The sequence below is a fragment of the Corvus brachyrhynchos genome, unplaced genomic scaffold (genome assembly GCF_000691975.1).
Source record: "Corvus brachyrhynchos isolate BGI_N302 unplaced genomic scaffold, ASM69197v1 scaffold115, whole genome shotgun sequence".
NCBI classification, from domain to species: Eukaryota; Metazoa; Chordata; class Aves; order Passeriformes; family Corvidae; genus Corvus; species Corvus brachyrhynchos.
Genome location: NW_008239553.1, coordinates 7006965 through 7020387, shown reverse-complemented (window position 1 = coordinate 7020387; position 13423 = coordinate 7006965). Strand labels below are relative to the sequence as shown.

The window sequence follows — 13423 nt, the reverse complement described above, 5'->3', positions numbered from 1 at the left end:
AAGAGCGGAGACGGTTTTGCTGATACCGCATAGAGCGTTGTCGAATACTGTCCCTCCGGGAAAGATACTGGATCATCCTCTGAGCATAATATGCAGCAGGAGACAACCTGAGCAAGAAAAAGATACATAAATACTCATTACATAAGTATAGAATGACAGCCAGTCCTATTTTTCCTTTTGAACTCCAAGTGCCAGGGCAGTAACATCCTATCAGAAAACTGACTGCTTGCATTTTATCCATGAGTAAGATAGAGTAAATAAAGAAAGCAAGGAGAAGTAATTTTCCCTTTATACACTATACTCCCACATGATCCCCTTTGCAAACAGAAGCACCATACAAGTACCTACAGACAAAAAGCTCATCGACAACACAGAGAAATTGGCTTCTCAGGACTCTCTGGAGCTCACTGATTCATTTATTACCAGTTCACTCAAGTAAGCCCATCAAGCACCACTTCTAAGAACCAAGCCCAGTCCCAATGTGAACTCTGCCTGCAATGCCAAACAGCAGCACCGTTCAAATAAACATTGAAGGAAGGTGCTGTTGTTTTGATGGTACTTATGGAGTACCACGGAATATCAAGCAGGAGAAAAAAGGTTTCACAGCTTTAATAACTTTGTAATCTAAATTATAGGGATTTTATACAGTGGCAATTTCAACAGATCCACTAGATATATGTTAAGTGGAGCTTTAAAAGCCTTGCATCCCACTGAAAGGAAACCTTTCCTCTGCAATTAACTCTTAATTCTCTCTCATGCATAACCTAGCATTTGTTTGCATGAGCTATCACACACCAGTATTACTCCCTTGAGACAGGTAAACACATACTCCCTTTTCCTACCCTGTGCATATCCACAGCTCCTCGCACATGCTTTCTGTGACACAGTTACTCAGTGTTAAAATCCAGACAGCTCAGATGCTTCATTTATCATTTCATTAGCCTTATTTGGTTAGATGTGAATTCTAACTTGGGCGGAGGACAAGTTCAGGAGACAGACAACACATTCAGGGGGGTAAAAACTTAAGCCAATAAGCATCAAAAGGGTAAGAGGAATGGCACACTCTGCTTGATTCCTCCAGAATGTTTTATGCACTGTTTAATGAGTTACACCTGCTCATGCTTACATAAAGAAGAAGGCTTTGCTGGACTAACACATCACTTCTCTCTACTCCCCATAAGACTTAATAGGCCAAGTACAAAAAGCAAGGTATTACAGATGTGCAGTCATAAATGAGGAGCTGTTCTCTTCTCTGGGCTTTTCCATAAGCCAAAGCATTTGTGCATGCCTAAAAATAAATCTACAGCATAATATGTAGAGAGAGAAAAAAGAGGAACATGGACAAGGCAAACACTGGAAAACACAAACAGTGGTCTCAGCAGTCCAGCAGTGTAACCACTGAAACTTTTCTTTTTCCTAGCATCACACCTAGGGAGAATATTACAGAAGAATATGAAGAATGAGTTTAGCAGTCCTCTAAAATTATGCAGGACACGAGAAGAAAAAACCTGGTGATGCTTGTTAGAAGAAAGAGTAGGCAATAAAGACTGGCCATAACCGATGACAAGATGCCAGATTCAGCTTCCTGACAGCACATGGTGTGTACACTGGATAGACTGTGAAAAAGGTCTCAAAAGACAACACAAGAAGCTTAAGCCTGATACACAGAGAGAAAAGTGTAAATCTAACCGCTTAGATTTTTTTCTAGAGATATATCCAATGAACACGCTGTGATGCCTTATATATGCAGCCTGGGAGCATACATAACTCTTACTGAGTATTTCTATTTAAAAAACATTACTATAGGTGTTCTTTGATGACAGCTTTATTTGATTCTTCTGCAGATTATTTTCTGAGCTCAGTACATATTGAAACTGTGGAGAATGACAGAACAGCCAAGCTGACTTTAGAGAAGTTCAGCAAGGCCACTGAGAAATACCACTGCAGTCTACATTAGACTATTCATTCTAGATCTCAGGGAACTTCAAAAAATATTCTCCCTGCCTCACTGCTGACCTGGGTTATTCAAATACAGCACCATTACAGACAGTAAATGCAGGAACAAAACTAACACATACACATGCTCTCAAAAATAAATTTTTCAGATCATGTAGTTTATGTAGTCTTTAAAAAAATACTCCATTGGAGAGAGCTTGGTCTTAAGGAGGTATATATTTTTATTATATATTTAAAACACAAACACACTAAGACATATACAGATGTTTATTTATATATATAGATGTGTTTATTTCACCTTTGTTTCACTTCTCCACCTTGTTATTTAACTCCTCAAAGACACAAGTTTACATTTGGAACTTATGATGCTACAAAAAACCCTTCAAAATGCAGTAACACTCCTTTTAATCACTTTTCAAATTTCTAACAAGTTAAAGGGACAGTTAAAAATATCCTACTAGCCCAGCACACCAGTAAGGTTTATAGAGGAAGACTCTAATCCTATCCCACTCAAACTTCCAGCTGGTACTGTTTATGCATCTATGAATCTCATCCTCTGAAAAGGACAGTGATATTTACTGGAACTCTCTTAGAAGAGTTTCAAAACTGGACTTTTCTTCCAAAGCTCCTTATAAACTCAAGCCACTGGAGCTTCTACCACAACCTAAAAACCACTTGAACGGTCACATGAAGAGCACTGTATCAGTTCTAAAATGGCTTCAAGTAGAAAACTATTTTTGACAATGCTCCTTATGCTAGGAAATGTCTCAGGCACTGTTCCCTTTTCATACATTTTATTGAGCTTCATCATAGCAGACATCTGGCAAAAAAAAGAACTCAGATACCTAGGCAGGCCCTCCTTTTCTTTTTTAAAAGGCAGCTCCCAGAGAGCTGGAATCAGTTCTTAAAATCTCTGCTCTATCAATCTGCCTGCTTTGGACAAGGCATTCCAGAAACAAGGAATGGTGCACTTCCAGCAATACAGCAGCTTTTGGCGCTCATAAATTAACCTGAATGCAGCAAGAGCTTTAAATGAATATTTGTAGAATATAATTTTCATCTTTCCAAGTAAATCAATCCCTTTACCTGTCATTTAACCAACTGCCATTTAGAAGCTTTTACATTTATCAGTAGTTCTGATATGCAGTTGCCAAGACCTTCAGCAGTCACCTAGGTTGGTTTCCAAAGGAACTTACATATAGGCAGAACACTCCACCATACTTTCACTTCACTACAATTTTGTTTACATCATTCCAAACCTTTGAATTATCTTTACAAAACAACTTTCTTCATGATAAATGGAAAAAAAACCAATATAAGATTTCACCTCTACAAGGCTTTATCTACAGAGACAGTTAACAAGGAATTATTTACCAATTATGCCATCTGGCCAGTTTGCAACACAGCCTTTTATTTCAGAACTTGTACTTAAGAGTCTCATCTGTATAAAAATACAGATTTTGTCGTTAATGATGAAGAAAATAACAAGATAACCCCTCCCCCCACAAACTCACAAAACAACCCTCCTTCAGCAACTCAAGATTTAATTTTCAGTGGTATTCCTGTACTCTTCCTTATGATAAATCCTAGTAGCCTTCAATTCACACAGCTATGCAAGAGATTCCCCAAAAGGCTAAATCAGATATATTTTACTCTTACTGAGTTTCTTCAGTCATAGCTTTGCTAAACTCGTCTAAAGAAAGCTTATTTGTCATGGTTTATTCTTTGAAAGTTTCCAAAGCTCCTTACTGTTCACGATTCTATCATTTCTTCTGACAGAGTCTTTGGGTCGCAGTATCCCATCTGTTGCTTTCTTAATACACTAAATAGAAACTGCAAAGATAATTTCTTTCCATTTTTGATAACTGCCACATTTGCTTTTTCTAGTCCTCTGAAACACTCCCACCTCTTTTGAAGATTAAGCAGCACTACAGGTGTTTCTATGTCTAATGTCAATGATTCATGACTCTTCAAAAATAATTGTCAGTATTTTGTTCTTAGTTAAGTATACATAACCTTCTGGCTATGCTCTCTTTTGTATCGATACATTTATGGAGACAATTCAAGCTTCCAAGCACGTTGTCTGCTCACACCAGCTCCTAACTGCCTTTACTGCATTCCCTCTTTCTCCTGAATAGATTATTTGTTTTTTAATTCATTTTTATTCAAAAGAGATTTTTAATATATTGCTGTATCTCATTTACTGTTGGATCTGTTTGCCACCTAGTGTTCTCCATCCCAAACGATTTCAGGAATTCTTATGTGTTTGCTTCAACAGTAACTCCTTCCTGTTTTCCTCATTTCCCCCCAGACTTAATAGCATCTGCTCACTTGTTTTGCTCTCTGTCCCCATGGCAAGTCATTAAGAAGGAGATAAGCCCAATATTAGAACCAATGACAGAGGATTCAGTCTGTTATACTGAAGTTATGCTCTTGCACATGGAACTTAAAACTTAAATGCCTTTAGACTGCATTTAGATCTTACCTGGCTGGATCTGGGTAGATTGGATGTTCCCGGGATCCTGCTCCATCATAGCGAGATAATGAAATGAGGGAAGACTCCAGCAACCTCCTAGAAAGGAAAAACAAATTACAACGTCAAAGACCATTCAGGAACATCCCTCCTATATATGATCTACTTTCTTAAACCTCTTAAGACTATTTCTGTCATTCGAGAAGAGAATTCTGCAACATACTGAACCACTCACTGATGGCGTAAGTGTTTTCACCACACAGCTATTCAAAGTTTTATATTCTCATGGCACAGGAGAAAGAACACCTCAAGTAAGGAAGAAGAGTGGTCCCATATCTGCTTCCAAGTTCCAAGAGAAAGATGTAGATGTCACTTCTCTGGAGAAAATCCATCCCAATTTGTCAGGTCCATAAACACTATCACTGCATTGGCCATCTGCCAAATTCTTACCTGCTCAAAGATGGCTACACATGGAATGGGCCAGGGAGCAGAGGACAAAGAACACACATTAGCATGTGGACTTTAAGGGCACCACTGGTGTCTATTCACAATAAGATCTTGAATCTTAGTCTCAAGGCTCTGAAAGAGAGGTTTTCAGCTACCAAAAAAAAAAAAAAAGTTCTTTTCCTCTGTATTTTAATCAGCCACAGGGAGAGATACCAAATATTCACTCAAGAAGTAAATGTATGCAAATGCAGCCAGACAGCCTGAATATATGAGAAGTGAGACTGAGTCATGAAGGCAGCAGATTCAAAAGTATATAGCAGGAACATGTCCTCAACCCTAGCTTCTACATGCACTTCTGTCTAGCTTCTCTTATAAACCAGAGGACAGCACTGTTTAAAGACTGACTCATGGCCTGTTGCAGCCATTAGATTAACACAAGAGAGATGATTTGGGGCAGGCACAGAAAGTGGAAAAACCAACTCTCAAAGTTTTTAAGATCACTGAGTTCCCTTTCAAATCCTTTTACCTCAGAACTCCTGCTAAATACAGTTTTCCAGTCTGTAACTTAATGAAAATAGTGGTGGTTTGAAAGTCAAAGAGGTCCAACACCACATCTGTTCTAGTCACTCACACACACAGCTGTTGAGAAAGATTTGAATCCTTCAGTCTTAGCCCCACATTCATAATAACCAGCTAGCCTTTGCAACTCAGGACAGCAAGCATCAACACAGGAAGCAGGAAGAAGGACCAGATAAAATCCACACCCAACTTCCCATTTCTAGCCACATAAAGACAGTAGAATTGCAAATGAGACATCTTTTTTCCTAGCAGCAGCCCACCCATCAGGATCTCAAGAAAAATTTTTACTGTCTTCCAGCAATTAAAAAAAAAAAATGTACTTCCTTCTAACATTATAGATCTAGAATACAGAAAACAGCGAGAGATTGCTTCAGTTTGCCAGCTGGAAAAGTGTTTGTCAGCTTGAGAAACTCAGTACTTGCTGCAAGGCACTGGGACCATAGACAAAACAAGAAATCCTGCCCCTTCTAGCACAAAGTTGTTTGGCAACCATTTGTCTTATTCAAGAACAGTTATTAAATCTCTTAAACTTTGAGATTAATTAATTCCCCTGGTTCCTGGGTTACTGAGTCAAAAGCTCTACCCTTCAATACTGCTAGATATTATGAATCCCTTGGCTACCCAGAAAGTCGTTATACTTCAATCCTGTTTTACCAAACCCTTCCTTCTGCTCCAACTATATATCAGTATGTACAAAAAGCAGCCAAACCAGAATGAACAGTGCTACAGCCTTATGAGGTATACCTGAAGTCCTATACCTGTGAGGTACGCAGGTATACCTATTACTTGCCTCACATATATACTGCTTTAATTCTCTCTAGGGAAAGGTAGACAGATTAAAACCAGCAGAAAGGATATTCTACCTGCTTAGGCAGCTGGACCTTTCTAAACCACTGGCTCAGAGTTCAGAGACTAGGTTAATGCCACTGCAATACCAACATGTTTCTTAGAAATCTGCTTTTCAAAGCTGCTTGTGCAGAGTGCCCCAAAAACAGCATTTTGCAAGCAACCTGGATATGCCAAGGCTGCCACCCTACTGGAACATCCTGCCTGATCACTGGACTTAATCAAGGAGAAAGAGCTTCCAGAACATGCAGATTCTGGCAGGGTCACAACCCTAGAAACAGCAGCTGCCTCGTGATGTGAGCAATGCCTATGGTGTTCCAATAACGTGCACACAAATGATCACCAAACTCATTCCTATCAAAAGTCCTGGTGCCTACACATCCCACCCTCTTTCCCAGCCTTTCAGCCTCTGTCCACTACCTGACACAGTAAAATCAAAGCCACAAGGGAAGATGACCAGTACATGCTGCACAGCCTAGCAAACCCTGTTAAAAAGAAGTCTCCTGGTATTCTCCACACATATTTGCCTTCTCGCCTTTGGAAAAACTGGCAACTGCCTAAGATGATCATTGACTTTGACCTTCAGAAAGCATCCAGTAGCTATGCTGAAAGAAATCAAAATCTATGCTAAGCAGAGGACACCACAAGGGTGCAGAAGCAGAGCACACATCACTGTAACTTGGTGTGGGTCGGCAAAGAGACCGTCTGCTTGGCTTGGGAACAGCACTTTCGGGAATCCATCGCTCTCACCACTGCACTGCAACAGATCCTTGAAATAAATATTTGAAGAGTCTTGCTATAGCAGGTAGTTGGCAGCTCAGATGAGACCTGGTATGGGTTACTCTAGCAACCAACAGTTGCCTGAGCCACAGGATGGCCAAGCGTCCAGGTAAAGAGACTTCCTCTGGGCTTCAACAGCCCTGTGACACCACCTGAACAGCCTGCAACTCCATCCCATGCAGCAACAGAAGCTGCTGCAGCAGGTACATCTTCACCAGAAAGGCTCCCATGGAAGACCAGTAGTTACAGGGTTGTAAGGAACAGGATGGCAAACATTCTGTTACATGCATTCCCCAGAACCCTCTCTGAGCTTTCACTGTCCAAGTTGAATGGTCTCAGTTAAGGTGGCCTTTCCAGCAGAGCCTTCCAAGCCGGCCAAGACCAAATCCAGCTCCTGCACTACCTCGCAATGAGGCACACAAGCCACATACTAGGGCCACATTCAGATCATGTGGACAAAGATAATTAATTCAGTTAACAGTAACTGCTAAAAGCTAGAGCTGATTTTAAGTCTGATTAGTAGATCTTAATTATCCTACAACTGTGCCCTCTCAGATCACAGAGCAATCAACAGAGGGATACAAATACACACAACAGGCAAAAAATCCAAAACAAGGCAACAAGCAACCTCATGTGATCCAGACAGACCATCTCTGTGCTTAATGCTCCAGAGAATAACAATATCTGTACTGAGGCAGAGTCCTAAGCACAAATAAAATGCATTTTTAACTGACTTATTCTAGACTTAGCCCTTGGGACCCAAAGTTACAAATCCAAATGCATTTAGTACTGACAAATGGGTTCAATAACAGATACACTCCTATAATCATCAAAGTGTCTCATCTGTGTCACTGGTAGTGTAACCTACTGTCCCTCAGGAAGGGGCAGATAAATACTCTTAAAGTACGTCATGCTGCATTCTGCCAAGTCTTATGTGTCACACCCATAACTTCTGGCACCAGAAATCCCAAAAGAGACACAGACTATTTGTTTTCAGTAAACCCGAAGTGTAAGGTAGTCCAACATCCTACCACAGTAAATGTAAGGTTGGGAGCAATGCTGCTAAGGAGGACAAACATAATCCATGGATGAATAGAAGCAGCCCTGTTACACTAAACTGCTAGCCACTAAACATTTAAGTTTCCAACAGAGAAGCATGAAAAGAGAGAACAGAAATGCATATTGCTTGCATCTCCTTTTGAAACATTTCAGTAGATCACGCTTGATTCCCGAATCCTTTCTGCAGCTTACAGCAACCTCCTCCTCTCCCACATCCCCCATTTTTGCTATCCAGATATATAACAGGCTAACACTAGGCTCTATGGAAGCAATTGCTCCACTATCTCTGTCTAGACAATATGAAATTGTCACAAATGACATCTAAAGTACAATTAGTAGAGAAACTGCAATTTCTACTCTCTTCCCCCGCTCACCAGGAAAAAAAAAAAAATCACACATTATCATCCTCCAGGTTGTCAGTCACTCCTGCAAAGGATGAAGATTAACTCTGCTCACTCTGAGAGATGCTTCTATCCCAGCTTGCTAAATTAGGAGGAGGGGGATTGTAGTTTTTGTTGGGTTTATTTTTTTTATTAAAACTACTATAAGATATAAATTGCCTCTGTTTAGCAGCACTGAGATCTCAACTCTCTGATTGAGATCAGGCTCCTTTTCTGTCAGACATCAACAGCTCTGGAACTGCTGCTCTACACTTCCTCTGTTAACTCAGGTCTGCAGCAATCGCTAGCAAGGGGGCAAAGGATGCAGACTCCAAGTTACACGACACTTCTAGAGAGGGGAGAGAGAAGGAACGCACGCATACAGGACACTACAAGCAAAAAAGGGAGATTTTTCAGGAATGAAGCTGAATGCCAGAAGCTGCAGTTCGAGGGGAAAAAAGTCATGAAGCCATCTTCTCACAGCACATCAGCCATTGGGCTATACCCCCATTCTCCCTACGGGGGTGAGGATCACCACCAAAGCCTTTTGGGACAGAGATTCATCTCAGCAGGCTTTGAGAAGATACTTAACTGCAGCAAATTTAACTTTTCAGTAACAGTTTCTAAGGATACGCAATCCCTACACTACGTCTTAGATTTGCTGTCACAGCAGGTGCATTACTGAGTAATGCTACTCCAAGCCACACTGAGGGACGGGTTTTCCTCCCTACCCAAAAGGGAGGTGTTAACAAACAGCACTGAGGCTCAGTTTCCTTAGAATCGAAAGGGTGTTCAGTCAGCTGCCATCCTCCTAAGCTGCTCTTCACCAACAACCAGGGCAAACCAGTAAAATGAAGCACTCTAAGGACAGCAATCACACCTACTCCTCCCCTACTGCCAGCCTTCAGCTATGAGGAAAACTTAAAACAGCAATTCCTAGTTATCCTTTGAAGCAAAAGTATATTGACGACTCTTGGAAGCCTCTGACTTTCCTCCCCTGGTTTTGTGTCTTCCCTGAGAAGACTTCTATTTTGCATACTGCCCATTCAGAGGTGAAAATTATCACACTACATATTACATCCCTTTTTCAGCCCTCCAATTTACAGCCAGCACTCAGTTCCCCCAAGCGCTCATCCCTGTGAATGTGCTCCCGTGGTTTCCCACAAGAAGGTAAAGAATAGCAACAGTTTAAAACTAGACTCCCTTCAATCATCTTCCTCTTACAGCCAGGCAATGTATAACCTAAAGATAACAAGAAAACTGAAGCATGAAAACAGCTGAATGTTCTTCAGCTGTCCAGTAACACCAATACCCTCCCTCAAACCTTGAATTCAATTATTAACTGTTAACAAACCAAATTCATTCTAGGAGATCAATTATAGCCTTGATAGAGCACTAAAAAACTATTTTAAATAAAAATCTCACTGGCTTGGTTGTTTTTCCCTTCCCTTTTCTCAGAAGAATAGGAAAAAATTATTTCAGACATCTGTATTGTGTTGCCTACTTTCAAAAAGCAAATTGAAATCACGTAAGCAGAAACCATCAAGCATTTTGTTCCATAGCTTCATTTTCCATAAAAGTTTTGTAGCCCTTCTCAAATAGAAAAACACTATTGCTCTTCACCAGTTTCATATTGAAGCTTAAAATAAAAAAGCAATCAGTATGCAGTTCTAAAGATTGCCTGAAAAAATGATTTCTAAAATTAAGTTCTTAACATAATCTGCTCTGATACCTCAAAGCTAACATTTCTAGACTGTTTCAGCTTTCACATGGTTATGGTTAGACATATTTAGCCTGGCGTCAAGACTGGATTAGGACAGGTCAGAAACAGAGATTAGGAGAGAAAAAATAGTCAAACAAAAGGATCAAGCTTTTCTTAAGATAGTTCTAACCATCTACAAGAGATAAATAACCTGAAAATATCACTACTCATTAAAACCTCAACAGTCACTTTTACAGTTCTGAGTTAGCTCCTCCATCCCCTTGTTCACATCCGTGCCAAACAACTCATCCTCAGTGAGGAACAAGAGTTGGTGGCTGTCTTTCTCATGAGTATCTAAACCCTGTTAGACATCCTTTTCATCACTTTTCTTAAGCTATTCCATACAATGAGCAACTTTTACAAGAAGATTTCCTTTCTTTAAAGAAAGCAAAGATGCAATATGTGATCAGAGACAAGTTCCAAACACAGCTTTTGTAGAACACTTTGGTCTGTTTGTGGGAAAGAACTTGTGTTAACGCTGAAGGTACAAGTAGGGACAGAGAAGACATCCTTCCCAGTTGGAGGTGCAGAGTTGTCAGAGGAGCAGATCCGATATAAGGCAGAAGTTATCACAGAAAGTGATTTTTCCCCTTCACTGATTCTGGGCAAGAATCCTGTAGAAAATAAACTGTAAGGATTTCTCAGTCAGAAAAGAGACAGCACATAAGGTCTTCAGCCAAGATGGGAAGGAGTGCAGAGAAAAAGAGCACAATTACATGAAACAAAGAAGTATAGGTAAGAGTTTGAACAGCAGAAATGAGCACTGGGAATTGAGTTCTCTTAATTACAAGGTGGGGAGTAGAGTTTCAAGGAAAACATGGTTAACCCTTTAAACTTACTTCAATTTAACGAGAAAGTAATACCACAAAATGAATTGCGCTATTACTGCATCTCTGCTCTTGGACCAGGAACTACAATTTCCATTTACCACCTGATGCCACAGAAGCTACACAGCAACTCTAGAGCTCATCACAGGGAAGGTGGGTGGCTTTACAGAAAGTGACAAATTCTTTTAAGAAGACCCAAAGCTGCACTGTTAATCTATTAGTTCACCTGCTGAAAAAGGCCATGCATCAGAACAGAAAATGAACGAACATTATGGAGAGGTCCTCATCATACAGCATCTGGGAAATGATTATTTCAACAAGCAAGAGAGAACGCACATCCATGACAGATATTAAAAGGGTCAAGACCAGCTACAGCAAGCAGCATTGATTAGTTTTGGCAATAACTCCAACATGAAAAGAACCAACGAAAGATCTTGCACTTCCATTTTTCAGGGGCAAAGCTTGAGGAACAGGAGGAGAGAAGAAATTAAAATCAGTTCAAGCCACCGCATGTGCTATATTGCTCTACAGTGGCAGTTTCACACCAGTGCTCAGGATGAGGCAGGCACCTGAGCCGAGCTGAAGACAGACGTCACATTTCTCCACCTAGACCCTTAACAACATGCCATTATACCAGAAATTCAGCTAGAGGGTATGGGTTTCTAGTTATGGTAAGGTTTGAAAGCACGGTGAGAACATAGCTAACACACTGAACTCCTTCAGCCTGCAGACAGCTTTACTCTTCTGAGGGCTCTTCTGCCTACCTTCGTCTGCATGTCTGCTTCAAATTCACCTTGTTCCGGGAGATCCCAACACCAGAGACACTGTGGCCAGCAGAAATCTCTGCTTACCCACACACAGATCTGCGTCAGCTTCTGGGATAATTACATACGACTCATGTTTCTCCATAGGGAACTGAAGAGGAGGTGTCTTTCTTGAGGGGGCAGAAGCCATACCATAGGTTTCTAAGGCTATGGTAACAGAGGTCTCATCACAAATCAAGCAATTCCTTTAAAATGCTCTTCTTCACGCTGGAGTAATGAAGAAAGTCTGGTCAACAGATGACTGGCAGGGTAGTTCAGTCATTTTGTCCCGCCTTCCCACTTCAGGAAGACAGGGGAATGATTTGATCCTAATGCATTTCAAGCAGAAAAATGAGTCAGTTTCCTGGCAGATAATGAACCCTGTTTATTTACAGCCTTCAGTTTCAGCAGGTGCTCTCTCAAGAAGAGCAAGGGAGGAGGTCACTTACATCATCACACAAACAGCCATTTGGTGCAATCAGTTAAATATGTATGTGGAAAATGTTTAAAATGCATGTTAGTTATTCAACAGACCAGAACAGCTCAACTGGAGAAATCTAAAGTCACCACTATTTTGGTTACAGTTGTATTACCGAGTCAGATCACAGGTCTCCCTCTCTCCTCTTGCTCCAGGACCACAGATTAGATGAATGCTACCCTACTGCAACTTCTCCACCCCAGATTAAAAAGGAGCAAATAATTTGACAAGAGCACTTTGTCCCCAGACACACCATGCTGTGAGAATTTCTAAAGAGCATAAAGAGTGAGTGCACACATGCAATATATGTAAAGTGAATGCATATCTAAAACTTAAGGGCTCGTATTACAATAAAAAGGCACACTACACTGCCAACATCTCCAGTTCTTCCCCACAGTGAAGAAAGCTACGGAGAGCTTTTAGATTAGCAAGCAGGCCTGAAACAGAAGGTCTGGGGGCCTGCCCAAAACTTGTTTCTTTGCAAAAGCCAAAACCAAATTGAAACTTAGACACTGTTTTAACGTGACTTACCTGAAGCCAGACTACAAGCTCTAGAAATCACAGCTAGATAGTTTAAGCACGTCACAAACCTCCATTAATCGTAAGCTGAGCATAAGCCCATAGACAGAATTCTACAATTACCTGAACTCAAGGCACATAGATTAAAAAAAAGAAACAGGAGCAACTCTACCTGGTCAAGTGAGCTTGTCTGGACATGCTGCCTACCCTGCAGCAGCTGGATCAGGTGGCTGCAGGGAAACTATGTGCAGACAGCAGAGGAGACAGACAGCCTAACAAAGGATGGCTTTCAAGAGAGGGAAGCTATTCACACTTCTTCCCTCGTTGTAGGAAAGTTGAGAACTGAATATGTTTTATGGTATCCTCAAATAGCTATCTGTTTGAAGTCAGCTGTCTTTAAACTTCTAAGCAATTTGTGTTTATTCAAGATCTTTGGTCTACAGTCACCTCATGCATGTATTCCTCAAAAAAACAAACAACCCCACAAAAAAAACCTGCCCAAAACAACAACAAC

At 40.7% G+C, this 13423-nt stretch overlaps 1 protein-coding gene across 3 annotated transcripts in view; it reads right to left on the bottom strand.

Moving 5' to 3' along the window:
• Positions 1-13423, bottom strand: part of AMBRA1 (autophagy and beclin 1 regulator 1) — a 119415-nt gene that overhangs the window by 92612 nt on the left and 13380 nt on the right. For all 3 annotated transcript variants that reach the window (XM_017742186.1, XM_017742187.1, XM_017742188.1), the window contains 2 exons: positions 4442-4528; positions 7-107 (listed from right to left, as the gene is read on the bottom strand). In XM_017742186.1, the coding sequence (XP_017597675.1) occupies positions 7-107; positions 4442-4528 (188 nt within the window). The remainder of the gene's footprint in view (positions 1-6; positions 108-4441; positions 4529-13423) is intronic.